Here is a 26,192-nt window from a genome sequence, read left to right as displayed (position 1 = left end):
TTTTGCTACCAACTTTGACTTTCCGTTTACACGGTATATGGTGTGCGACCTGCCTAGGACCCCAAAAATCTAATTTACATTTTTATGGCGAAATGATTGAGACTGATGCGATCGGTCTTATAGATCGCAACTGGGTCGCTCGTTGGTGAAATTTTAGAGAGAATAGGGCACATCATCACGGGAGAAGGAACCAATTACAGGTCCTCTTTTTAAGCAGGGTTGAAACTCTGACATTAAGACACTGGTGACCAGTATCCAAGCTTGGTCTACAGCTACAGGGCCAGCAAGTCATCCCTACAGCACGTTGTGCCCCAAGTTGGCCAGGCGATCCTGGAGGCCTACAGAGACGAGGTATTCAAGGCTCCTTCTACACCAGAAAAGTGGAAGGAAATAGCCCGATAATTCTAACTTCGATGGCAAGTGCCTCATACCACAGGGGCCCTAGATGGAAAGCACATCAACATCAGTGCACCTGCACAGAGTGTGTCTACAGAAGCTGCTACTTCATCGTTCTCCTGGTGCTTGTGGACCACAACTACAAGTTCCTGTGGGGGGAATACTGGAGGTCTTGGACACCAGTCAGACGCCCAGATCTTAAATGCATCTGATCTGAAACATCGCTTGGACACTTGTACACTTGGTATCACCACTGGTCTCGAGACAAAACAGTTGGAGCAGATGGCGTAAACGCACAATGCTTCGCGGCAAACCGAGGAGCATGACTTTTCATGTGCGGTCAGACCACGTGCTCTTGACCAAGACAACAATCGAATCGGTCAGTTGTGTTAGGGTTTGCTTGGGTTAAGGTCTGACTTGAGTTTAGACGTCAGTTTAGTTCAGGTTTCACTTGAGTTCGGGTGTTTCTTGAGTTGGGTGACAGCTCGTCAAAATAGGATTTAGATAGACTGATATAAAGAATGTATTAGTGCATCGAAATAGAAGTTCCATATAGCTGGCTGCTATAGAGCTAGATACTGTACATGATAGACTTTACGCTGCAATAGAGCTAGATAGATTAGTGTAGATAATAGAATTTAAGGTATCACATTAAGTTTTCACCTTTAGTTGCCAATTTGTATTGTTTAAAATATTTGATCAGTTTAAGTAAGAGAGTCACGTTTAGTTCCCAAAAATAGCACATTTCGACACTTCAATGTTAGTTAGTCTAGTTTTTAATTCCACTGCGCAACAACCTTTTCTGAGCCTATTGAGCAATCTGAAGACTTTGAACCAAAGAACCTTCTCTACCTCATATTGGCCGATGATGCTTTTGCCATAAGAACATATCTAATGAAACCATGGGCCACAGGGAACATGACCAAGGAGGAATTGAGCGCAAAAACAACGCGATCTCCTTGCGAGCGAATGCGACCTCATGACGACAGACATACGACCAAATTGGGAGTCCATTGAGACTTCTGCGATCAGGTTACGGCCAATTTTGCGATCTCATAGCGGGTTGGACCGCTCGCATGCGGTCGCAAAACTTGTGCGAGTGTTTTGACCAGTTCCATACACTCGCACAACTCGATACGACCGGTAGCGAGTAATGGCGATAGATGGCGATGATTTAGGCGATGATAAGGACCTCACTGAAACCCCTACGCTACCCCACTACGAGTTTGTGAGAGTGAGCACGGTCGATGGGCATTTTTCTGTCGTAAGTCGCAAGCCCAGTGTAAACATGGCATTAAATATATATTTAGTATTTGTAATAATTTTACTCTCCAGGACCAATGGAAGAGGGTCATTTATGTACCGCCCACTGTACAGCCACAGCTTTCGATTATAAGCTCACTTCTAGGGGCATAAAGTAGCACCCTAAATGTATAAGACCACAGCCTACAACTGTAAAGAAACAGCATTCATGTGTAGGCCACAGACCTACAGCTGTGAAGTCAGAGCATCGTGCATCAGCTCACTTGAAGATATGTGAAGTATCAACCTTCATGTACTGCCACAGCCTAGAGTTGTCAAGACACATCCTTCGTGAATAGGCACACAGGCACAGGTGTGAAGACAATGCCTTCATCTATGAGGTCACTACCTCCATGTATTCTATCACAGCCTCCATGTATTATATCACAGCCTCTATCTATGAGGTCACAGCCTCCAAGTATTCTGTCACAGCCTCCATCTATGAGGTCACAGCCTCCAAGTATTATGTCACAGCCTCCATCTATGAGGTCACAGCCTCCATGTATTCTGTCAAAGCCTCCATGTATTCTGTCACAGCCTCCATCTATGAGGTCACAGCCTCCATCTATGAGGTCACAGCCTCCATGTATTATGTCACAGCCTCCATCTATGAGGTCACAGCCTCCATGTATTATGTCACAGCCTCCATGTATGAGGTCACAGCCTCCATGTATTGTCACACAGCCTCCATGTATGAGGTATATTATGTCACAGCCTCCATGTATGAGGTCACAGCCTCCACCTCTCCATGTATTATGAGGTCACAAGCCTCCATGTATGAGGTCACAGCCTCCATGTATTATGTCACAGCCTCCATGTATGATGTCACAGCCTCCATGTATGAGGTCACAGCCTCCATCTATGAGGTCACAGCCTCCATGTATGAGGTCACAGCCTCCATGTATTATGTCACAGCCTCCATGTATGAGGTCACAGCCTCCATGTATGAGGTCACAACCTCCATGTATTAGGTCACAGCCTCCATGTATTATGTCACAGCCTCCATGTATGAGGTCACAGCCTCCATGTATGAGGTCACAACCTCCATGTATTATGTCACAGCCTCCATGTATGAGGTCACAGCCTCCATGTATGAGGTCACAGCCTCCAGTCACAACCTCCATGTATGAGTCACAGCCTCCATGTATGTCACAGCCTCCATGTGAGGTCACAACCTCCATGTATGAGGTCACAGCCTCCATGTATTATGTCACAGCCTCCATGTATGATGTCACAGCCTCCATGTATGAGGTCACAGCCTCCATGTATGAGGTCACAGCCTCCATGTATGAGGTCACAGCCTCCATGTATGAGGTCACAGCCTCCAGTCACTGAGTCACAGCTTACGGGTGTAAAGTTACAGCCTCCATGTATGAGGTCACAGCCTCCATGTATTATGTCACAAACTTCATGTATGAGGTCACAACCTCCATGTATTATGTCACAGCCTCCATGTATTATGTCACAGCCTCCATGAGTATGAGGTCACAGTCTCCAGCCATTGAGTCACAGCTTACGGATGTAAAGTTACAGCCTCGATCTACAGGGCCCAACTCATGAGGTGTAAAGTCACCTTAGTATCTTTGAGAACAGCATGACAGACCTGTTCACGCACATAGCAATGTGTGAGCTCAGATGACCATGGCTTGTAAACTGGTAACGGTTATTAATATCACAAATATATACCCTTCAAATATAGCCCAATAGCATAACCTATCATAGGCAGTGATGGCCATCTCAGGTAAGCATTCTAAATGTGTATGTAAACAATGACAACACTTATAACAAACGTAATACATTAATGAATGTCTGCTGTATACGTAAGCTATAAAACGCTATTTCTCATGCCCGGTGCACCTATTGGCTGCAAGGAGTTGCGTCCCTTAGACCTGTTTGGTATGCTCGATTCTTCGCACCCGAGATTCTCCCTGCTGCTTCTCCGCATGCTGCAACACGTCCGAGCACTTGCATTGGGACTGACTTTGGTATTAGTTTGGACTTACACTTTGAGATCACGACATCGTGTTAGCTAATCCCTTACCGCTGAAATAAGCTCACTCACTTAACAGTCGTAGGTTGCAGCTTTTCTCGTCTTAAGGTATACAGCCATTCGTTACCTTCGAAATTGCAAGGAATTCAGCCTTAAGTAACAATCGTTTATTGCACTTCCGATATTTCACATGTACACACAAACATTTCAATATACATGTTGTAATTATCAAACCTTCTGATTACAACTGTAAGATGGCCAGATATGATAGTGTCATGTATATAAATGCCCGTTCCTATGTACTGTTTTATGATGAATCACCATGACGTTGTGTTCCAGCAGTATACTTACCCTCACATATGCTGAAGGTACCACATAACATACTTCAGATATTAGCACTACACATCGAAACAACATACCTTGGCACATGTATCATTCATTCACATATAGAAATCACTCGTACACTCAATTATAAATAATTTACCATTGCAACGACATTTTTGCACAAAATAACGTTCTATAGGAGAATAGCTCCATATGTATCCATTTAAATGCACATTCGGTATATACCCTCAGTTCCTGATTTGGTCCCTTCTGTGGGTATAACGCCTCTGTTCGGATCATATCCGGGTGAAGTTCACTGTGGGTTTCCGCTCCAGGTCACAGGTGCAGCGTCTGTTCATTGACACAGAGAGTTTCACAAGACCCACGAACACACATATACAAGCCGCTACGATTGACAACCTCAGGAATATCGTTTTGGCCAAATCTGAAAATAAAATGTGATAAAGTTAAATAATGATTACCTTTTAAACACTCATTCATACCACAGAAGTATTGAGTGTGCAAAACATGTGGTTGCTACATCCCACTACAATTACTGCATGTTATGTTAAACTTTAGATCACAGTTACTGCATGTGAAACCTCAGGCTATAGTTAATGCATGTAAAACCTCAGGCCACATTTACTGCATTTAAAACCTCAGGCCACAGTTACTGTATGTAAAACCTCAGGCCACAGTTACTGCATGTAAAACCTCAGACCACAGTTACTGCATGTAAAGCCTCAGACCACAGTTACTGTATGTAAAGCCTCAGACCACAGTTACTGCATGTAAAGCCCCAGGCCACAGTTACTGCATGTAAAGCCTCAGACCACAGTTACTGCATGTCAAGCCTCAGACCACAGTTACTGCATGTAAAGCCCCAGACCACAGTTACTGTATGTAAAGCCTCAGACCACAGTTACTGCATGTGAAACCTCAGGCTATAGCTACTGCATGTAAAACCTCATGCTATAGTTACTGCATGTGAAACCTGTGAAACCTCACGCCACATTTACTACATATAACACCTCACGCCACATTTACTGCATGTAGAACCTCAGACCACAGTTACTGCATGTAAAGCCTCAGACCACAGTTACTGCATGTGAAACCTCAGGCTATAGCTACTGCATGTAAAACCTCATGCTATAGTTACTGCATGTGAAACCTCACGCCACATTTACTGCATATAACACCTCACGCCACATTTACTGCATGTAGAACCTCAGACCACAGTTACTGCATGTAAAGCCTCAGACCACAGTTACTGCATGTGAGAACCTCAGGTGAAACCTCAGGCTATACTGCATGTAAAACCTCATGCTATAGTTACTGCATGTGAAACCTCACGCCACATTTACTGCATATAACACCTCACGCCACATTTACTGCTTGTAAAGCCTCAGACCACAGTTACTGTATTTAAAGCCTCAGACCACAGTTACTGCATGTAAAGCCACAGCCACAGTTACTGCATGTAAATCCTCAGACCACAGTTACTGTATGTAAAGCCTCAGACCACAGTTACAGTATGTAAATCCTCAGACCACAGTTACTGTATGTAAAGCCTCAGACCACATGTAAACACAGCCACAGTTACTGCATGTAAAGCCTCAGACCACAGTTACTGTATGTCAGACCACAGTTACAGTATGTAAATCCTCAGACCACAGTTACTGTATGTATAGCCTCAGACCACAGTTACTGTATGTAAAGCCTCAGACCACAGTTACTGCATGTAAAGCCTCAGACCACAGTTACTGCATGTAAAGCCTCAGACCACAGTTACTGTATGTAAAGCCTCAGACCACAGTTACTGCATGTCAAGCCTCAGACCACAGTTACTGCATGTAAAACCTCAGACCACAGTTACTGTATGTAAAGCCTCAGACCACAGTTACTGAATGTGAAACCCCAGGCTATAGCTACTGCATGTAAAACCTCATGCTATAGTTACTGCATGTGAAACCTCACGCCACATTTACTACATATAACACCTCACGCCACATTTACTGCTTGTAAAGCCTCAGACCACAGTTACTGTATGTAAAGCCTCAGACCACAGTTACTGTATGTAAAGCCTCAGACCACAGTTACTGCATGTAAAGCCCCAGGCCACAGTTACTGCATGTAAATCCTCAGACCACAGTTACTGTATGTAAAGCCTCAGACCACAGTTACTGCATGTAAAGCCTCAGGCCACAGTTACTGTATGTAAAGCCTCAGACCACAGTTTCTGCATGTAAAACCTCAGACCACAGTTACTGTATGTAAAACCCCAGGCTATGGTTACTGCATGTGAAACCCCAGGCTATGGTTACTGCATGTGAAACCCCAGGCTATAGTTACTGCATGCATAACCTCAGACCACAGTTACTGCATGTAAAACCCCAGGCTATGGGTACTCCATGTAAAACCCCAGGCTCTGGTTACTGCATGTGAAACCCCAGGCTATAGTTACTGCATGTACAACCTCAGGCTATAGTTACTGCATCTATAACCTGAGACCACAGTTATTGCATGTAAAACCTCAGGCTATAGTGACTGCATGTAAAGCCTCAGGCCACAGTCACTGCATGCCAAACCCCAGGCCACAGTTATTGCATGTAAAACTCCAGGCCACAGTTACTCAGGCTATAGTTGCTGCATGTTTAACCCCAGGCTATAGTTACAGCATGCATAACCTCGGACCACACTTACTGCATGTATAACCTCAGGCTATAGTTACTGCATGTAAACCCCCAGGCTATAGTTACTGCATGTATAACCCCAGGCTATAGTTACTGCATGCATAACCTCAGACCACAGTTACTGCATGTAAAACCCCAGGCTATAGTTACTGCATGCATAAACTCAGACCACTGTTACTGCATGTATAACCTCATGCTATAGTTACTGCATGTACAAACCCCAGGCTATAGTTACTGCATGCATAACCTCAGACCACAGTTACTACATGTAAAACCCCAGGCTATAGTTACTGCATGTATAACCTCAGGCCACAGTTACTGTTTGTATAACCTCAGGCCACAATTACTGCATGTATAACCTCAGGCCACATTTACTGTATGTATAACCCCAGGCCACAGTTACTGCATATAAAACCCCAGGCTATAGTTCATGCGACTATAGTTATCAGTACTATAATCTATCATTTTTTTCATGTTTGCTTCTATGAACATGCCTTTTCTTTTTCTGCTTTTAGATTTTACACTTAACTATTCCTCGAGGTTCCAGATATGTAGATACCAAGTTAAATTGGGGTTTGGATAGGTTTCTTTTCTGTGGTTAATGGTAAGATATTGATACTAAGAAAAATATCGATGTAGCGATACTTTTTCCTTGTGTATATATTCACAGTCGTACACTCCAGCTTTCTATCTTCTATTTAATGAGAATACATTTCGGACAATATTTGCCGGGTAAGCCTTATCTCCATATATCGCACTTACACCGAGGACACACTTATCATATCTACCCGTAATACAGCTTACAGATCACGTGAGCCGGAAGTACAGTTTACATTTACACGTTCAGCTGGAGAACATATACGTTGAAACGTGTACAGCACGTACCTGCTCTGTTTACAGAACAGCTGCCTTCAGCAGAACAGGATGCGTCGCCCTGAAAGAAAAATGACGTTTGCTAAATCCAACGTTAACATTGACTGAGCGTTGTCCACTCACACATCACCACTGTTGGGCACAGGTAATATATAGGTGGAATACGAATTATCATCTACTGTTTTCATAGCGCATGGCTATATTGTAATTGCTCTCATAACGAAAAGAATCCGTGAAAGAGACAAGATGCCTACCACCGTGGTGTTGCCAGAATGTTCTGGTGTGGTACGTTCTGTGGAGATGTGCTCTGTGGATGTTGAAGGAGATGTGGTGGTGGGTCTGGCAGGCAGAGCAGGAGACGCCACACAAACTGTTGTCACCAGTACGATCGATATCACACAGTTACACAGTCGTACTGTCACCATAGCTGATGAGGGCCGTTCTACAACACAAGGATCGCACACCTCAAGTAGGAGGAACCTGCCGTCTCACATGCTCCCGCAGCTGAAACAATACAATCAGTGTCTCCAGGCACCATTCTGCAGGGTCAGGTACGATTGTGTTATTAGGTTTAAAATCCGACACTTAATATTAACTCTTTGTAATTCAATGAGGGTGAAATTTGGATGACATGTTTGTGGTCGACGGATGTCTTACTTGGTAATATGTATTTACTATGTACAAACACACACGCGCACATACACATAAAGACTCATAGAAACATGAATATCCGCTGACTAAAGCAAACACACCCCCGCGCGTGCGTATGTGTATATGAAAATATGATCTGAATTATGCATGCATTTATTATTTATGGTAATCCACTGGTCAACTGCTTACACACACGCTCACACGACACTCAGACACAAAGGCACATTCAGACAGACACTCATACAGCCACACACAAGACACATACAGGTATATAATGACAGACACATACAGGTACACACTGACAGACACATACAGGTACACACTGACAGACACATACAGGTATACACTGACAGACACATACAGGTACACACTGACAGACACATACAGGTACACACTGACAGACACATACAGGTACACACTGACAGACACATACAGGTACATGCTGACAGACACATACATGTACACGCTGACAGACACATACAGGTACACGCTGGCAGACACTCAGACAGCCACACACAAGACACGTACAGGTACACACTGACAGACACACTCACGCACATACCTCATTAGATACATTTGTAGATATATATGTGGATTCCCTGATCTCGCATTGTTGCTCTGATGTTTGGTCAGTGACTAGTAACATCAGAATGGCATCATGAACGATTGAAAAAGTAACATCTGATTACTTGCGACCATGACATCACATTTGTACATGCCTCATCCCAAACAATCTGTTACAGTTTCACCTACATCCGTATGTATACATTTAGTCTCAAGCACAATGATATAAGCCAGGTGTCTCAATATATCAAATACCATGAATATTTGTTATGCTGCAATGCTTAAAGAGAACAAAGAGTGAGTGAGTTAAAATTTGACGTCACGGGGTGAATAAAGAATATTTCACCTGCATGCACTGATCGTCTCTCAACACAAAACATGGGATTATTGCAACCTCGTAACACGTACGTGACGTCACACCAGTTGGAAGGAAATGGCACTGTGGTCCCATATACATGCAGAAAAAACATTACAGTGTCTGCACGTGCTAAATGTGCACATGTGAGTTGAAATATATGTGTGAAGGTGAAGGTCAATGTGTGTGTGTGTGGCTGAGTGAAACAGTGATGTGTGATATCTGTGTGAAAAAGTGCCTTTTGCTTAAAAGTGTTTAACTGTATGTAGAACTGAGTGAGAGGGTGAGTGAGTGAGTGCCAGCTACAGAAATCACACACAACACATCGTCAGCAAGCGCAGTGTTCAACAACTTATATAATGTGCAAGTATGATTGGGAATAAACTTATATATACATATATGAAATGCCATGCTCCATTCGAAGAAGTGAGCAGCGGGCAGAAACAATTGGTTCTGTATGTGAGATATATACGGACGACAGAATACCGTCGTGGGGCGTGGCCCACCTGGATGCGGCAGTATGTCAACAGACCAGCTGATTCCCCATCTTTACTGCGGTATCATCATGTTTGCAATATTGACCAGATTTCAATACACGTTTTAGGAAGATTAGTTTTACAGACAATAGAGAGAGGTCGGTATCGTTAACAACCCACGACATAGTAGACTACCGTGAAGATGAAACAGAAAGATGCTCGAGACGAAATGATGTGCTAGGACGTTACACCACTGAATGACAAACGGCTTTTCTCACAATATAGATAACTTCAACAATTTCCTCAGAATTCCACAAGTGCAGAAACTCGGAAACGTGATACACAGCACGGTCGTGTCAAATACTGAACACATATCACGGATGAGGTTACAGTAGACTAGTGTACCCTAGTTAAATATTTATTTAATTTTACTGATAAGATGTAGTAACCTACACCTTAAGGTGGTACATGCACATTGTTTTCATGAGATTATATTTCAATGCATGGAGACACCTTCGATTTCGTATTCATATTTGCACAATATTCCAATCACGTTCATGACACGACTTCATAGATTTTAAACTAGGCCATCCAATAAGGCTGATCGGAGGTTAGTACAGGCATTGTGTCCAGTCTGCGAGTGTCCCTCCCTCCCTCAGTTGTCAAGGTCATGATTATTACGGTGTCTGTAATCAATTACAACACACTCGAGAAGAGTCATAGGGCGTTATATCACCAATGTTCATACAACCCTTTTATAACACACCCTGCATATGATACAGAATTGAACAAGCTGTACTTACCTATCTCCGGCTAGTAAAACCCCTACAATATCCAATCAGTGTATACAACTGCCCCCGTGTCCTACTTGTGTTGACTGACCCGGTATTCAGCAAGCCTCGTACATGATTTATTGACAACAGAAATATTGGCTGCGATAAGAGAGTTCTAGGTTACAAGAGTACTGTATACTCTGCTTACCTGTTGTGTGTCAGGAGTCGTTGCAGAGTGTGTCTCCATGAATAACTTGTCTCACAGTCACAACAGTTGAGTTGCTGATTCACTCGTGGCGAACACATGCAAGGATGTATTAATAGACAGCGGAAAACCCCTTGTAAACAGCCTTATTGATCGTGGGGTCCAGTGCTGTTCTCGTTGATGTTGACTTGATAATCGGAGAAGTCTGTGACTGGGTTCGGGCTTTAGTTAATTGTTTTAAGGCACTGGATGTGCAGACGCGACAATTAATGCATACATAATTCGTGGAAATAGAGAGTGGTCGAGCATGTGTGTAACTTTGAACATTCCCACTAGTGTTAAGTGTGAGTAATTTAGTGACTGAAAATAGAAACACGTCATTGTGTATTTCTTTAAACAGAAGACTAAGCAGGCTAGTTTGGCGTTGAGTGAGAAGCGCAGGACCACATGCCTAGTAAGATTGAATTTTCTTTTATATATTTCAACCTTTACAATTTTGTTGAATATTTAATACGGTATACAACCGATGAAGATATTTGACTCGTGGTGGTATGGTCGCGTGTTAATTAAATATCGGATTTTACGCATGACAAGACGTCCAGTTATATGGAATAAATCAAACGCAAACATATCGTGTGGCATACCCAGACCAGGTTATAGGTTTTCCAGAACACAGACAAACAGTTGTAGGAATAAGTCACGCTGATAACGCTCATACAACAAAGTGTTTCGTGTTGAGTCAAACAGATGGGCCCTTAAACCGTGCTGACAAGGCATGACGAGTTGTCTACCCTGTTTGCACAACTGCCAGTGCATGTGTGACTTGTTGCTGATGCAGAGAATAACGTATGTGTTTCAGTTTCTGTGCTTCATCTATGATGTTCACATCATTGGAGTTTCTTTCGTAAGCACTTCCTGTGAGTGAACCGGTCCCGAGAACTAAATATAGGACCACGTGCATGCAGCTAAACTCAGGTGACGATCACTTGTGTAGCAGCAGTGTGACGGTGGATCGGCAGACCAAGTCCAGGCTTTACAGTCGAGACGACAGAGATGGTTTAAGTTTGGTTGGCAAATATTTCCTCTGATTTTGTTCACATTTCAGCACAGCAGTTATTCCCGTGTTTAACACGTGCCTTATTTTTTAAAAAGTGACGCGTTCCCGTCGCGTGCCTGTTGAGATCGATATCTGTGATGATTATGGATCACTCATGGAGTAACTCGTGATATGTTGTGACAAATCTGTCAAGATTACACACATGTGCAGGTGTCCGACATTGGCAACTATTAGTGATAACAGATCTACACAGCAGTGACACCTAACAGAATGGGTGATTGCTTTTACATGCGTTTCTCTTTTTTTTCTTTTTGTTCATCTGACCTTTTCAAAAACAGCTACATCATGCTATTGTATGTGTTCGTACGTGTTTGCTTGCATCCGGATAGGTGAGTGTGTGTAGGTGTATGTGATCGCTGGTGGGGTGAGTGTGTGTAGGTGTGTGTAGTCGTGTGGGAAGAGAGAGAAGTGTGTGTGTGTGTGTGTGTGTGTGTGTGTGTGATCGTAGGTGGGGTGAATGCGTGTAGGTGTGGGTGGAGTGAGTGTGTGTATGTGTGTGTGATCGTGGGTGGGTGTGAGTGTGTGTAGATGTGTGTCGTGAGTGTGTGTAGGTGTATGTGATCGTGGGTGGAGTGAGGTGTGTAGATGTGTGTGATCGCGTGTGTGTGTGTGTGTGATCGTGGGTGGAGTGAGGGTGTGTAGGTGTGTGTGATCGTGGGTGGGGTGAATGTGCGTAGGTGTGTGTGATCGTGGGTGGGATGAGTGTGTGTAGGTATATGTGATCGAGGGTGGGGTGAGTGTGTGTAGATGTGTGTGGATCGTGGGTGGGGTGAATGTGTATAGTGTGATGTGTATGTGATCGTGGGTGGGGTGAATGTGTGTGTGTATCGTGGGTGGAGTGAGTGAGTGTGTAGGTGTATGTGATCCTGGGCGGGGTGAGTGTGGGTGTATGTGATCGTGGGTGGGGTATGTGTGTGGTGTGTGTATGTGGATCGTGGGTGTGGTGTGTGATGTGATCGTGGGTGGAGTGAGTGTGTGTGTATCGATCGTGGGTGGGGTGAGTGTGTGTGTGTGTGATCGTGGGTGGAGTGAGTGTGTGGTGTATGTGATGTGATCGTGGGTGGGGTGGTGAATGTGTGTGTAGGTGTATGTGATTGCTGGTGGTGTGAGGGTGTGTATGTGTGTGTGATCGTGGGTGGAGTGAGTGTGTGTAGGTGTGTGTGATTGCTGTGTGGGGTGAATGTGTGTATGTGTGTGATCGTGGGTGGGGTGAGTGTGTGTAGGTGTATGTGATCGTGGGTGGGATGAGTGTGTGTTGGTGTATGTGATCGTGGGTGGAGTGAGGTGTGTGTAGGTGTGTGTGTGATCGTGGGTGGGGTGAATGTGTGTATATGTGTGTGTGATCGTGGGGGGTGAGTGTGTGTAGGTGTGTGATCGTGGGTGGAGTGAAGATGTGTTGTGTGTGGAGTGAGTGTGTGTAGGTGTGTGTGATCGTGGGTGGGGTGAGGGTGTGTAGGTGTGTGTGTGATCGTGGGTGGGGTGAATGTGTGTGGTGTGTGTGATCGTGGGTGGGGTGAGTGTGTGTAGGAGTGTGTGTGATCGTGGGTGGGGTGAATGTGTGTGTGTGTGTGATCGTGGGTGGGGTGAATGTGTGTAGTGTGTGTGTGATCGTGGGTGGAGTGAATGTGTGTATGTGTGTGTGTGGGTGGGTGAATGTGTGTAGTGTGTGTGTGATCGTGGGTGGGAGTGAATGTGTGTATGTGTGTGTGATCATTGGGTGGAGTGAGTGTGTGTGTAGGTGTATGTGATCGTGGGTGGAGTGAGGGTGTAGGTGTGTGTGATCGTGGGTGGGGTGAATGTGTGTATGTGTGTGTGATCGTGGGTGGGGTGAGGGTGTGTAGGTGTGTGTGATCGTGGGTGGGGGGTGTGTGTGTGTAATTGTTTACAGTCGCAAGTTTACCTATCGGAATGTACATGGACATATACATCCCCAGTTACACCAGGGAAATGCAGTAAGGACGTGACATGACGTGGCAGTGTTTTGTAATAATAGAAACAACTATTTATTTAATGAACAGATGGACTGTGTAGGGTTGAATGACAAGAGAGGGCCACATGTCCAGGAAAACCGCATTTACTTTCATGCCATGTTTTGGTCGAAAGTTTATGGCTGCTCTTACAAATCACAAGGTAGGTTTCATGTGGCTGGTCTACCGTAAAAGTCAGGTGTTTCAGATTAGATCAGAACTCGTGAGCAGTTATGTAGATTAGATAGTGCTGAAACATACTGCTTTACATACCCAGACTAGGGTATGGTTATATGGAAGATGCATACCCAGACTAGGGTATGGTTATATGGAAGATGCATACCCAGACTAGGGTATGGTTATATGGAAGATGCATACCCAGACTAGGGTATGGTTATATGGAAGATGCATACATCTACAGCAGATGTTCATGTTGATAATGCTCAAAAAACAAACTCAACATATGGATGGGCCTTAAAATCCCACCTTAGTCAGATGACGACAAGATATGAGTTATCTACCTTGTCTCCTGCCTGAGTATGTGCTTGCTGTCAGTACAGCGAGCGGTGTGTGGCTATGCCTCTGAAAATATACCTATCATCTCGATATCATATACAGTATGTGCTCTGTGAGGTGGTATGACGTTGGCGGGGTATGAGTTATCTCCTTAATACAAAACAGTTGGTTCGACACACATCGCTACGTTGGGAACAGCGTTGGAAAGTTGCCCCCAGCACATCATATAATTACTGGTATCTTGAGTCGACTAAACTGTGTCGAGTTGTTATATGGCTCGTGCAATCGTGACGTACATTGCCGCTGATGATGTTGTGCACAGTCGGTGTATTGTGTAGACAGGGATATTTGCAACCCGCTGTGGTACAGATCTAAACACTGCTACACACGTATACTGTCTGTAATGGTTTGTCATCAAGAATGGTAATATTCCACCAGACTTTGTGCAAGGAGTACTTGTCTACTTGCATGTATGGAATCTGTCATAAATGCAGGATAGGGAGACGGACGCATGGGCACGTTGACTCTTCCCATTTGTCGCTTCCCACACCTGATCATACCGCAGAAAGAATATACGTACAAATACGTACACATTGACTCTGTATTTGCGTGCGTGCGTGTGTGAAATATACTTCTCTCACTATACATTCAGAACTTTCAACGGCCCATTTAGTGTTGCAGGTTAATCCCCCACATGTACGCCCGAGTGAACACAGCGACATGCAGAATAATATACAACATAACGGGATAGAAAACACTTCAGAAAGTTGCATCTGGGATAAATATAGTGCTGAGCGTTCTGCCCGGCTTCTGTCACGACAGGCCTGTATATGCTATGTAGTTACGACACATCAGTCGGTTCGGCCACCGATTGGACCACAGACGCTCATCTAGGGTCATCTGATATTTGCCCCAGCCCCGGTGAGCGGTGAGATCATTGTGTTGTTCACTGACTGTCAACACGACACGCTTGTCACGGTGGTAGATAGATGGATAACACGCTGGTGGCTGGACTACACGTTAGATAGGGCGAGCTCAGGCAATCAGCATAGCTCAATGTGACGTAAAGTAACAGGTATGTGTCTTTACTGTACCTCATTTCACCAGTAACTGTCGCTACGTAACCAAATGTTTGCTTCAGTGTCAACGGTTGGTAAAGCCTGGGAGAGGTTCACGATGTAACCAAGAGGTCGTGTTTACACTGCGGCTTTACAAACAGGCCGCAGTGTATAACACGTATTTTATATTAATATCTTGGTATTATAATAAAAATGAAAGGCATGTTTCTAAGATTAGGACCAGTATGACTCTAACTGGTTGAGTATAAACTCTTTTTCCAATGTCGATTCGCGACTTGTGTACAATGAGAAATGTTAGTTTTGAACTTAGGGCTTTTACCTGCCCTGAATATAACTGACTAGGTGACCCGTATATATGTGGAGATGCATTACGCTGGCCAGTGTGTCGATACATATACAACTCGAGTGTTGAGAGGTCATTCTGCGACCCACATACAGGGCTAAATAGGTTATTTAGGAGGACAGATCAAAGAGAACTCAATAGTATGTCACATCCATCATCTTTATTACTCGGTGCTCGGTTACAGATTAAACCCTCCTGTGGGATTGTGTCATACAGCATGCGGCGATCAATACTAGCTGCACAAGACATTATTGTTAGTTCTGAGCAAACATGAAGACTGCCGTAGGACAAATGCAACTTTCGAGACAATCTGCAAGACACCGGACATATTGTTTTCCATTGTTTGATGCTCATATCCTTCCTTTGAATGAAGGTTTTGCTGTCTAAATCCAGCTGGTCGACGAGGCAGTGGTCGAAAATAGAATTTATAAAATCTGCTGAATATCCAGTGTGTCTGCCCCATGATTATACTCCAACCAGCCACAATATTGGAACAGGTGGCCTGACGTGTGATTTGAAGTGGAAGATCACTGCAGCATGCGACATACCACATGAACGATAGGACGTTTGGATATATACTAACCGTATTTCAAAAGTTGACTAAAGTGTAGATTAGATACCTTAACGAACAATGTTTTTAACGAACAGACTTATAACGGTCTGACGGGTATAACGAATGTGTTCGCACCTACCATTTATTTGTTTAGGTAAAATGCGTAAAACGAGCTGCGGGCATGAACAACTAAAATTGGTGGTCCCCTTCAATTCGTTGTTATCGTAGTTAACTCACTCACTCTGAAATTAAGAAACAGAACAGTGATCTCAATTCTACAACCACACTAGCGCTTTGACAACGGAGCTGTCCTGGAACGTCTAACTGTACATAGGTGAGCAGGGCAGTTATTATAGAGAAGCAGTAAGCGGTTATGAAAAACGTACAATATAGAACAATTGTTTATGGATAACAACTTCTTTATTTCGTGAGTGCGACGTTTCGATACAGATTCTTGTACCGTTGTCAAGCAAGAGTGAGACACACTCTTCTAAAATGCCAATCAAACAAGTATGACAAAGGTAAGCAATATCACTCAAGTTCAAGGTTAATTCCGCATTTTCTTGATAATTTCACATATATGGTTTGAAAATAGATGTTGATTTAAAAAATAGATTGATACAAACAAAAATTGGAAGAAATACATCACAAGAAGCAGTTTGCTGAATGTATCACAGCTAGGACTCAGTCAAGCTGTTTCTTGGATATCAACATTACCTCCTTTCATTGAGGTGGGGACACGTTCTGAAGATAGTGAACGCGTAACTTACCTGTCCAAAACCTCATGAAATCACATTGTTGTAGAGAAGAAGTTCATACATACATCCCGTCCTTATTCAGCACTACAACCTTTGCCAAGGAAGTAACAACATTAAAAATCATATTCTGTTTGTCATATACGTTTACTTTACAGCGATGGCTTTCCGCTCGTCCCAAGGTCTGGTGCAAAGCGTGGTCATCCCGGCATTGATTGCTGTTTGGTCCACCGACATCGTCTACGGAGATAATGGCGACACTGGGTTGCACAACTTCACACAGGTATACTGAACATGGCTAAACATTCCTTGTCTTCGTATAAAATGGCTATCATAGAATGTTTCAACATATCACAACATTAACCACACGTTACTGTATTCATCAGGCTGGATATAGACAGTGATGTACACACTAGTGACAACATTAACCACACGTTACTGTATTCATCAGGCTGGATATAGACAGTGATGTACACACTAGTGACAACATTAACCACACGTTACTGTATTCATTAGGCTGGATATAGACAGTGATGTACACACTAGTGACAACATTAACCACACGTTACTGTATTCATCAGGCTGGATATAGACAGTGATGTACACACTAGTGACAACATTATCCACACGTTACTGTATTCATTAGGCTGGATATAAACAGTGATGTACACACTAGTGACAACATTAACCACACGTTACTGTATTCATTAGGCTGGATATAGACAGTGATGTACACACTAGTGACAACATTATCCACACGTTACTGTATTCATTAGGCTGGATATAGACAGTGATGTACACACTAGTGACAACATTAACCACACGTTACTGTATTCATTAGGCTGGATATAGACAGTGATGTACACACTAGTGACAACATTATCCACACGTTACTGTATTCATTAGGCTGGATATAAACAGTGATGTACACACTAGTCCACAACATTATCCACACGTTATTAGGCTGATATAAACAGTGATCATTATGACAACATTACACACACGTAGGCTGGATATAAACAGTGATGTACACACTAGTGACAACATTACCCACACGTTACTGTATTCATTAGGCTGGATATAAACAGTGATGTACACACTAGTGACAACATTACCCACACGTTACTGTATTCATTAGGCTGGATATAAACAGTGATGTACACACTAGTGACAACATTACCCACACGTTACTGTATTCATTAGGCTGGATATAGACAGTGATGTACACACGTTAGTGACATCAGGCTGGATATCCACACGTTACTGTATTCGTTACTGTATTCATTAGGCTGGATATAAACAGTGATGTACACACTAGTGACAACATTATCCACACGTTACTGTATTCATTAGGCTGGATATAGACAGTGATGTACACACTAGTGACAACATTATCCACACGTTACTGTATTCATCAGGCTGGATATAGACAGTGATGTACACACTAGTGACAACATTATCCACACGTTACTGTATTCATCAGGCTGGATATAGACAGTGATGTACACACTAGTGACAACATTATCCACACGTTACTGTATTCATTAGGCTGGATATAGACAGTGATGTACACACTAGTGACAACATTATCCACACGTTACTGTATTCATCAGGCTGGATATAGACAGTGATGTACACACTAGTGACAACATTATCCACACGTTACTGTATTCATTAGGCTGGATATAAACAGTGATGTACACACTAGTGACAACATTATCCACACGTTACTGTATTCATTAGGCTGGATATAGACAGTGATGTACACACTAGTGACAACATTATCCACACGTTACTGTATTCATTAGGCTGGATATAAACAGTGATGTACACACTAGTGACAACATTATCCACACGTTACTGTATTCATCAGGCTGGATATAGACAGTGATGTACACACTAGTGACAACATTATCCACACGTTACCATTCACGATTACAGTGATGTACACACTAGTGACAACATTAACCACACATTAGGCTGGATATAAACAGTGATGTACACTAGTGACAACATTATCCACACGTTACTGTATTCAAGGCTGGATATAAACAGTGATGTACACACTAGTGACACACGTTACTGTATTCATTAGGCTGGATATAGACAGTGATGTACACACTAGTGACAACATTATCCACACGTTACTGTATTCATTAGGCTGGATATAAACAGTGATGTACACACTAGTGACAACATTATCCACACGTTACTGTATTCATCAGGCTGGATATAGACAGTGATGTACACACAGTGATGTTACTGTATTCATTAGGCTGATATACACAGTGACATTAGTGACAACATTATCCCACACGTTACTGTATTCATCAGGCTGGATATAAACAGTGATGTACACACTAGTGACAACATTATCCACACGTTACTGTATTCATTAGGCTGGATATAGAGCAGTGATGTACACACAAGTGACAACATTATCCACACGTTACTGTATTCATCAGGCTGGATATAAACAGTGATGTACACACTAGTGACAACATTAACCACACGTTACTGTATTCATCAGGCTGGATATAGACAGTGATGTACACACTAGTGACAACATTATCCACACGTTACTGTATTCATCAGGCTGGATGATGTACACAAGTGACAGTAACCATGTTACACACAGTGATGTACACACTAGTGACAACATTAACCACACGTTACTGTATTCATCAGGCTGGATATAGACAGTGATGTACACACTAGTGACAACATTATCCACACGTTACTGTATTCATCAGGCTGGATATAGACAGTGATGTACACACTAGTGACCATCACATGTCAAGGGTTATACACACCATATGGTACTTGCATGGCACAAATACGGAATATGATCATTATGATTAATACTGTAACTACATGAATGGCACCGCGTCAACAATGTGCATGTCCCCTTCACGCAAACATACAGACGGGGACATGACGTCAAGCAGAGTTTGTAAGACATCTAACGACGTCATCTGCAATTGCCCTCAATCATGTCAACTATTCTTTGGGGCAGCACGACGCAATTTCAAGTTCTGGTCTAGATGTTTCATGGTTGACATGTCTGGAGATTATCTTTGACGTTGTTCGTGAAAACGGTTTAACTACACATGCGGAATACGGTCTTCCATGGTTCTGGAAGAACGGTAACTTAGGGAACAGAACATGGCGGCCAGTGTAACTTTGGGTTAATAGTTTTCATCAATGACAAGCAGACACGTACTTTCTCGGCCCCATCCCAAATGAACACACTGCCACCGACAAACGGTGCAATCTCCTGACGGCAACAAGAGTCGGGTTTTACCCACAAGTCGGTGGATGAACTCCTGCCAGTAGGAACCTGCGTTAATAGGAATGCAACACAGTTGCGGTATACACTGGCAACGTTGAACGAAGGATCTTCCCCCTCCATGGCCTTCCTGTAAATCACGAAACATTGCCTCAGCTCAGTGATCGTCATTTGTGAAGAGTACGTGAATATTTCGACTTGTGTGTAGCTTGAACATAACTATATAGCGTACCAGTTGTTCTCCCCCTCTCCTTGATCTTGTCGTGCTTGTGTTGCGGGGGTTGTACTGTTGACTAATGATGTGTGTTCACAGTGCGATGCCACCGTGTATATTCCATTGTAAGGATAACCTGTTTCTCTTGCATGGCAAGTTTACTTCCAGACGCAGCAGCTAGCGATGTTTCAATCGATACCTTCTGATGAACAATATTGTCACCAATCTGACCTCCCATGTGGGTACACTAGTCACATTGAAAAAAATTGCATACTTTCGTAAGATCGTCAGTTGATATGAAAGAGAACCGTGTGGAGATTCCACAGCGAAGATTGCAACCGGTCCTCGATGTATCCGCTGCCAGAACAGGAAGTCATTTTACAACACTGTGTGTGATCAAGAAAAGCTTCCTTTGTCCACACATATAACCTCGAAGGGTGTTCTATAGAAACCACATACTGACTTAACCGAGATACGGTGGTCAGGCCCGGAGAATGACTTGTTATCGTGACCCTATATTTAGCATATGTGTTGATGAATCCATTCACCGTCATGCTGGTCCACATTGCATTATGTAGAGAACTGTAACATAATGGGTCATATTTCGTAATGTTATATTCATTGTTTTCCTCAGCGCGCGGATGCATCTGTGTTTACGGGGCCCTTTGAGTTCCTGCATATAGCCGACGCTGACAGCCCTGGTCGTAAGTAGCCTCCATAGCCACATCTGGCAGGAACCTTCTGATGTTGATGGTCTGTGGTGATGATGTGGTCGTTGTCGTGTTTCGAACTACCAATTGTGTGACGTGGGAAGATGAACAATATAGGAGTGGATCGACATATCACTCATCCTATCATGTACACATTGTTACAGAGGTATATTTTACAAACTAATGCAAAAAAATGTTTTGGAATGCCTATTGCTGCGGGTTGGGGTAAGGTGCATGTGTCCTCCTTCACATGAAAATTCATCATTTATTTCCAAAACAGAACCATGTCAGTAATTACGACAAACATTAATAATTCCTTTTAGTCTTTGAATATCATATATAATTGATATACGTAAGGCAGCGAATCCGTGAAAGGCCAACTCCCTTTGTAATGAGGAACACAACAGGGTAATTGCTTATTCCTTGCAATGATGTCCAATATCCTTGTTTCTGTTTGTAGACGCGTTGCTGACGGGCCTTGCACTGACGTGTGCCATGTTGCTGGGCATGGCCCTGATGGTGGTGCTGTTCTTTGTGGTGCTGCCCCGCTGTAGCAGGGGGAATGGAGGCAGCCAGTACGGTCTTCTGTATAATGACAACATAACCTCATCCGTGAACTCCATCAGTGTGAAGACAGTTTGACGAGCACCTGACAAACATTGCGCCATTAACTATGCAGGATATGCACGCTCTCTCCTGCAGACACTTGAAATATTCCAACTGTTAATATGTTTATCGTTCAACATTCAATCATAGTCCTGAGCCACTCCGTTAAGAGGCGGGATGCACGGATCACACCTGACAGTATTTTGATATCAAATCTATGCTGAAAGCACTTTCGAACTTATAATGAGTGTGTATAATTTTTTCTTATTACAAGACACAAGGGTGATATGTTGTTTAACCATCGACAATCATTTAACCATATTATTTCAGTCAGTGAACAATAACAACCAGTAACCTCAGAGTGTAAAAGCACAATCAAAGCTTAAGAGAGACCAGTGATAACATTTGATTGTGATGTCATTGACACGATGACCTGCATTGCATTTCAAACCGAAACGATATCTACTGTAGAATCAAGTTTGGAATGACAAGGACCAGTCTTTATATCCTATGACTATTGTAGGCATTGATAAGGTACCTTGAGACTTCAAGATGATATGTACACTTACATTTTTTAATAGTAATTGTATTAATGCATGTAGTATATTTATGCTATAACTAGTTTCATGTGACACGTATCTGATAAATCTGTGGTTGATAGATTACATGTATCTTGGAATGTTCTGGAGTGCCAAGGTGCTCTTAACCCCATACCCGTTGGTACCCTTGCACCGTGTACGACAGCTTTCTACTCATGGGCGCCAGTCCCTGTCGTTCATACGCGGTATAAACTGTTTAAGCCTTATTTTGTCCTGCCATTCTCAGGTATTACCTGTTCTATTCTCATACATTTCCTTGGCAATATACTCAGCGCCAACACATGTAGTCCGTGCCCGTTTCTGTTTCTGTTAAGAAAGGTTGTGTGTCACCATTCCGTCTTGTGTTCCTGGTTCAGACAGTGATGACTCAATACGCCGCATGGTATTTGAGAGATCGAGAGCAGTACAGAATAATGTAATGAACGCCTGGCACGTTCGCCTATCACGTGACAGCACGGTTGTATGTTTGACAGCTACTCGTAAATATTATTTTCAATATGTTGTAAGCATGGCGAAAATGTTTTCATTATACGGTTTATGTTATACTTACACGAAATAAACACTTATTGCAATTGTATCATCATGTAATAATGGTTTGTTTTATACTCATGTAAAGATGTGTCTTGTACACACAGTGACCATGCAGGCATGGGTTCTAACTTCCCGTTATGTTGAGTACAATTCCAGCCTTCGATGTCTAAAATTTACATTTTCTTAGGTACAGTTGAGCATACTCATTAAACGAAAATTTCAAAGAGCGTCATTCGACTCTTGCTCAATTTGTTTGATTTCTGAACCAGATCCATGGTCTCAAAAAAACAAGTTCAACTCGTATTATGGGAATCATGTGGAAGACAAGTCCAGTTGTGGGCAGGAAACGACCTTTGCTAGTTCCTGGTGTCTTCACCATTTGATAGTGACCTATATAAACACACACTCGAAATCGACTGTTCTTTTAGAATCGGTTTCTAGTTAGTATTGAAATGATTTTGTGGAAGAATAACACAGTTTAGTGCTGTTAACCGTAATACAAGTTTAAAATAGCTGTACTTATGCATATTGTGCTATTGGTCTATTAAATATAATGATTGAGCTGAGGTTATCGAACGGTAATAGTAATTGTGCTGACTCATATACCATTGGGGCAAATCTGATATTCGAACATGTGACGCAGAGCCTGTGACCGCACCTCATTTATACTCGGTGAATTATCCTGCTGTACTCATGTTAAAAATAAGAGAAATGCAAGCTATTGAGAAAAGATACAGATATGTTTCGTCATCATTATTTTACAGATATTTAGGTCTGTGTAAACCCGTTAAAGCCACGGAAACATGGGGACATACACAGCCGGACACATGTGTACATTGGACTGGACCAAACCATCACAGACGTTAGCAACGCGTTACTTCGCTGCAGACAGTCGTCATAACACTGTAAACTTGAGGACCAAAACACAACAAAGATATCACTATCAATTACCCACGTGTACCGTCGACTCGCATATTTTGGCTGTTTTTCCGGCTTCAGAAGAACAATGACACTTACATGACCCTACATACCAACCTGGTTTCGGATTATTGTTAATGGGCAAGGAGACAGAGGAACGTATACGGGCCGTGCACTAGCAGCATGGGGAGTTTCAGATTGACAGTCGCAAAACACTTATTCTTGTTATTTTCTTATATTTCGCAAAAATAATGTTTAGCTGTTAAAATTCTATCCAATGGTTTGTAATGAAAGTTTGCTTCTTGTTTGGTTTACCCACGTCGGATTTATGAATGATATCAACTGAATCTGACAGTAAATCTTCAAGTGATGTTTGTTAGCTTCGACCACGTTGCACGACTCATGCTTGTTTCATTTACCCACCATCAAACATAGGTGTGGTAAATGTGTTGTCCTGCAGTATGTATCAGACAAAACCATCCTACGCATGTCTGTAGTGTTACATTACATGCAGTGTTAGGAATGTCTGTCCCTTTGTTCAACAATCGTCTCATGTCCAATAGAACATGTCTGCGTCATACAACTGAGTGAGTGAGTGAGTTTGGTTTTACGCCGCTTTTAGCAATATTCCAGCAATATCACGGCGGGGACACCAGAAATGGGCTTCACACATTGTACCCATGTGGGGAATCGAACCCGGGTCTTCGGCGTGACGAGCGAACGCTTTAACCATCAGGCTACCCCACCGCCCCCACACAACTGAACACACACTTCATGGTTCGGAATTATGAGAAACAGTATTGGATCTTGGACTTCTGCAGTATTACATAAGACCAAGGACAACTTGCTGTGAGCGTCAATAACTTAGGTACTACAATGACTATGTCTCACAGTTCACTAAATAATTATTCATACCTGATTTTCTGTGCATGTTTTGAAAATATCAAACATTTTTTCCTTTTCACGGAGAACCCAGTTACACAGATATCCCTATAGTGATCACAGACTAATCCTGCAAACAATTTTGAATATTGTTTTGAATATGTACGCAAATTGTATCTCTGCGAGTATGAGTAAATTAGAAATATATACTTATGACTTGGTAATTTCCTCTGAACAGGTTACACTTGACGTCGTGAAAGTCACGCATACTTCCAGCGCATTCCTGCCGCTTTCTTGTCTTAACTCTCCCACAAGCTTCACTTGTCCTATCTTATTGACACATTGCGTCATCAACGTAGCCCGGCATGGAGAAGGTTAAAAGGGCGGGTACAGTGACGTCACAATAAAAACACTAATCAATGATGGCAACTACTTTCGTTTTAGCATTCTGTTTTCAAAGGGCATAGCCGTAGTTGGTGCGATTCTTGCGAAACATGGCTGGTACTTACACAGTTTGCTGTTTCGAAAGCTAGATGAAGAAAATCCCACGTCGCAAAAGAATTATCTGCTCATGGAAAATGTAAGTTTTGACATTTTATTGGAAACAATCCAAGTCGAGATTCACTGCAATATACTGTTCCCTCCAGAGTGAAACAGGCCCTCGTCTTAGGGTATAGCGCAAGGAGTAAGGTAAGTGTCATGGTGAACACGCCACGGGAGGTACTGCGAGAAATTGCAGCTGGTAATATTTTCAGTTCTTTCTCTGGTGACGTTTCTCCAGTCACCGATGTCAGGCAATCATACCTAGGTCACTCTGGGATCTACACGGATGTCAACACAAGCGATCTTAGGTCACTCTGGGATCGAAACGGATGTCAACACAAGCAATCATAGGTCACTCTGAGATCGACACGGATGTCAACACAAGCAATCATAGGTCACTCTGAGATCGACACTGATGTCAACACAAGCAATCATAGGTCACTCTGGGATCGACACTGATGTCAACACAAGCAATCATAGGTCACTCTGGGATCGACACAGATGTCAACACAAGCAATCATAGGTCACTCTGAAATCGACACGGATGTCAACACAAGCAATCATAGGTCACCCTGGGATCGACACTGATGTCAACACAAGCAATCATAGGTCACTCTGAGATCGACACTGATGTCAACACAAGCAATCATAGGTCACCCTGAGATCGACACTGATGTCAACACAAGCAATCATAGGTCACTCTGAGATGGATACGGATGTCAACACTAGCAATCATAGGTCACTCTGAGATGGATACAGATGTCAACACAAGCAATCATAGGTCTCTCTGAGATCGACACTGATGTCAACACAAGCAATCATAGCTAGGTTACTCTGGGATCCATACGGATGTCAGCACAAGCAATCATAGGTCACTCTGGGATCGATACGGATGTCAACACAAGCAATCATAGGTCACTCTGTGATCGATACGGATGTGAACACAAGCAGCCATAGGTCACTCTGAG

At 42.9% G+C, this 26,192-nt stretch overlaps 2 protein-coding genes across 6 annotated transcripts; one reads left to right on the top strand and one right to left on the bottom strand.

Moving 5' to 3' along the window:
• Window positions 1-3,840: 3,840 nt before the first annotated feature.
• On the bottom strand, window positions 3,841-10,923 carry LOC124257082. Of its 4 annotated transcripts, none has more exons than XM_046691066.1 (4): window positions 10,606-10,923; window positions 7,833-8,020; window positions 7,591-7,639; window positions 3,841-4,457 (listed from the first exon to the last, which is right to left on the bottom strand). In XM_046691066.1, the coding sequence occupies exons 2-4, from the start codon at window positions 8,001-8,003 to the stop codon at window positions 4,309-4,311; spliced, it is 369 nt and encodes a 122-aa protein (XP_046547022.1). In that variant the 5' UTR covers window positions 8,004-8,020; window positions 10,606-10,923; the 3' UTR covers window positions 3,841-4,308. The 4 variants fall into 4 exon arrangements, with proteins under 4 accessions (XP_046547022.1, XP_046547020.1, XP_046547021.1 ...); XM_046691064.1 differs by having other exon boundaries at window positions 7,833-8,082; window positions 10,606-10,921; XM_046691065.1 differs by lacking the exon at window positions 10,606-10,923 and adding an exon at window positions 10,428-10,537 and having other exon boundaries at window positions 7,833-8,082.
• A 69-nt stretch (window positions 10,924-10,992) lies between these two features.
• Window positions 10,993-22,933, top strand: LOC124257061. 2 transcript variants are annotated; one of them, XM_046691032.1, is made up of 4 exons: window positions 10,993-11,056; window positions 17,091-17,215; window positions 21,070-21,139; window positions 21,606-22,933. In XM_046691032.1, the coding sequence occupies exons 1-4, from the start codon at window positions 11,050-11,052 to the stop codon at window positions 21,785-21,787; spliced, it is 384 nt and encodes a 127-aa protein (XP_046546988.1). In that variant the 5' UTR covers window positions 10,993-11,049; the 3' UTR covers window positions 21,788-22,933. The 2 variants fall into 2 exon arrangements, with proteins under 2 accessions (XP_046546988.1, XP_046546989.1); XM_046691033.1 differs by lacking the exon at window positions 10,993-11,056 and adding an exon at window positions 14,935-15,277.
• Window positions 22,934-26,192: the final 3,259 nt, after the last annotated feature.

This window comes from Haliotis rubra, unplaced genomic scaffold, assembly GCF_003918875.1.
Source record: "Haliotis rubra isolate DU_JTF1 unplaced genomic scaffold, ASM391887v1 Scf649, whole genome shotgun sequence".
NCBI lineage: Eukaryota > Metazoa > Mollusca > Gastropoda > Lepetellida > Haliotidae > Haliotis > Haliotis rubra.
Note: the sequence above shows the minus strand (reverse complement) of the source record. Positions and strands in the feature narration are given on the sequence as shown.

Bases quoted from the DNA above. Each gene is read 5' to 3' on its own strand.
- LOC124257061 (XM_046691032.1), top strand. The intron at 17,216-21,069 runs GTATACTGAACA...TGTTTTCCTCAG, and splicing joins GGTTGCACAACTTCACACAG to CGCGCGGATGCATCTGTGTT. The intron at 21,140-21,605 runs GTAAGTAGCCTC...TTCTGTTTGTAG, and splicing joins CGACGCTGACAGCCCTGGTC to ACGCGTTGCTGACGGGCCTT.
- LOC124257082 (XM_046691066.1), bottom strand. From the start codon at position 8,003: ATGGTGACAGTACGACTGTGTAACTGTGTGATATCGATCGTACTGGTG. The intron at 7,640-7,832 runs GTAGGCATCTTG...TTTTTCTTTCAG, and splicing joins ATTCTGGCAACACCACGGTG to GGCGACGCATCCTGTTCTGC. The intron at 4,458-7,590 runs GTACGTGCTGTA...TTTTATTTTCAG, and splicing joins CTGTTCTGTAAACAGAGCAG to ATTTGGCCAAAACGATATTC.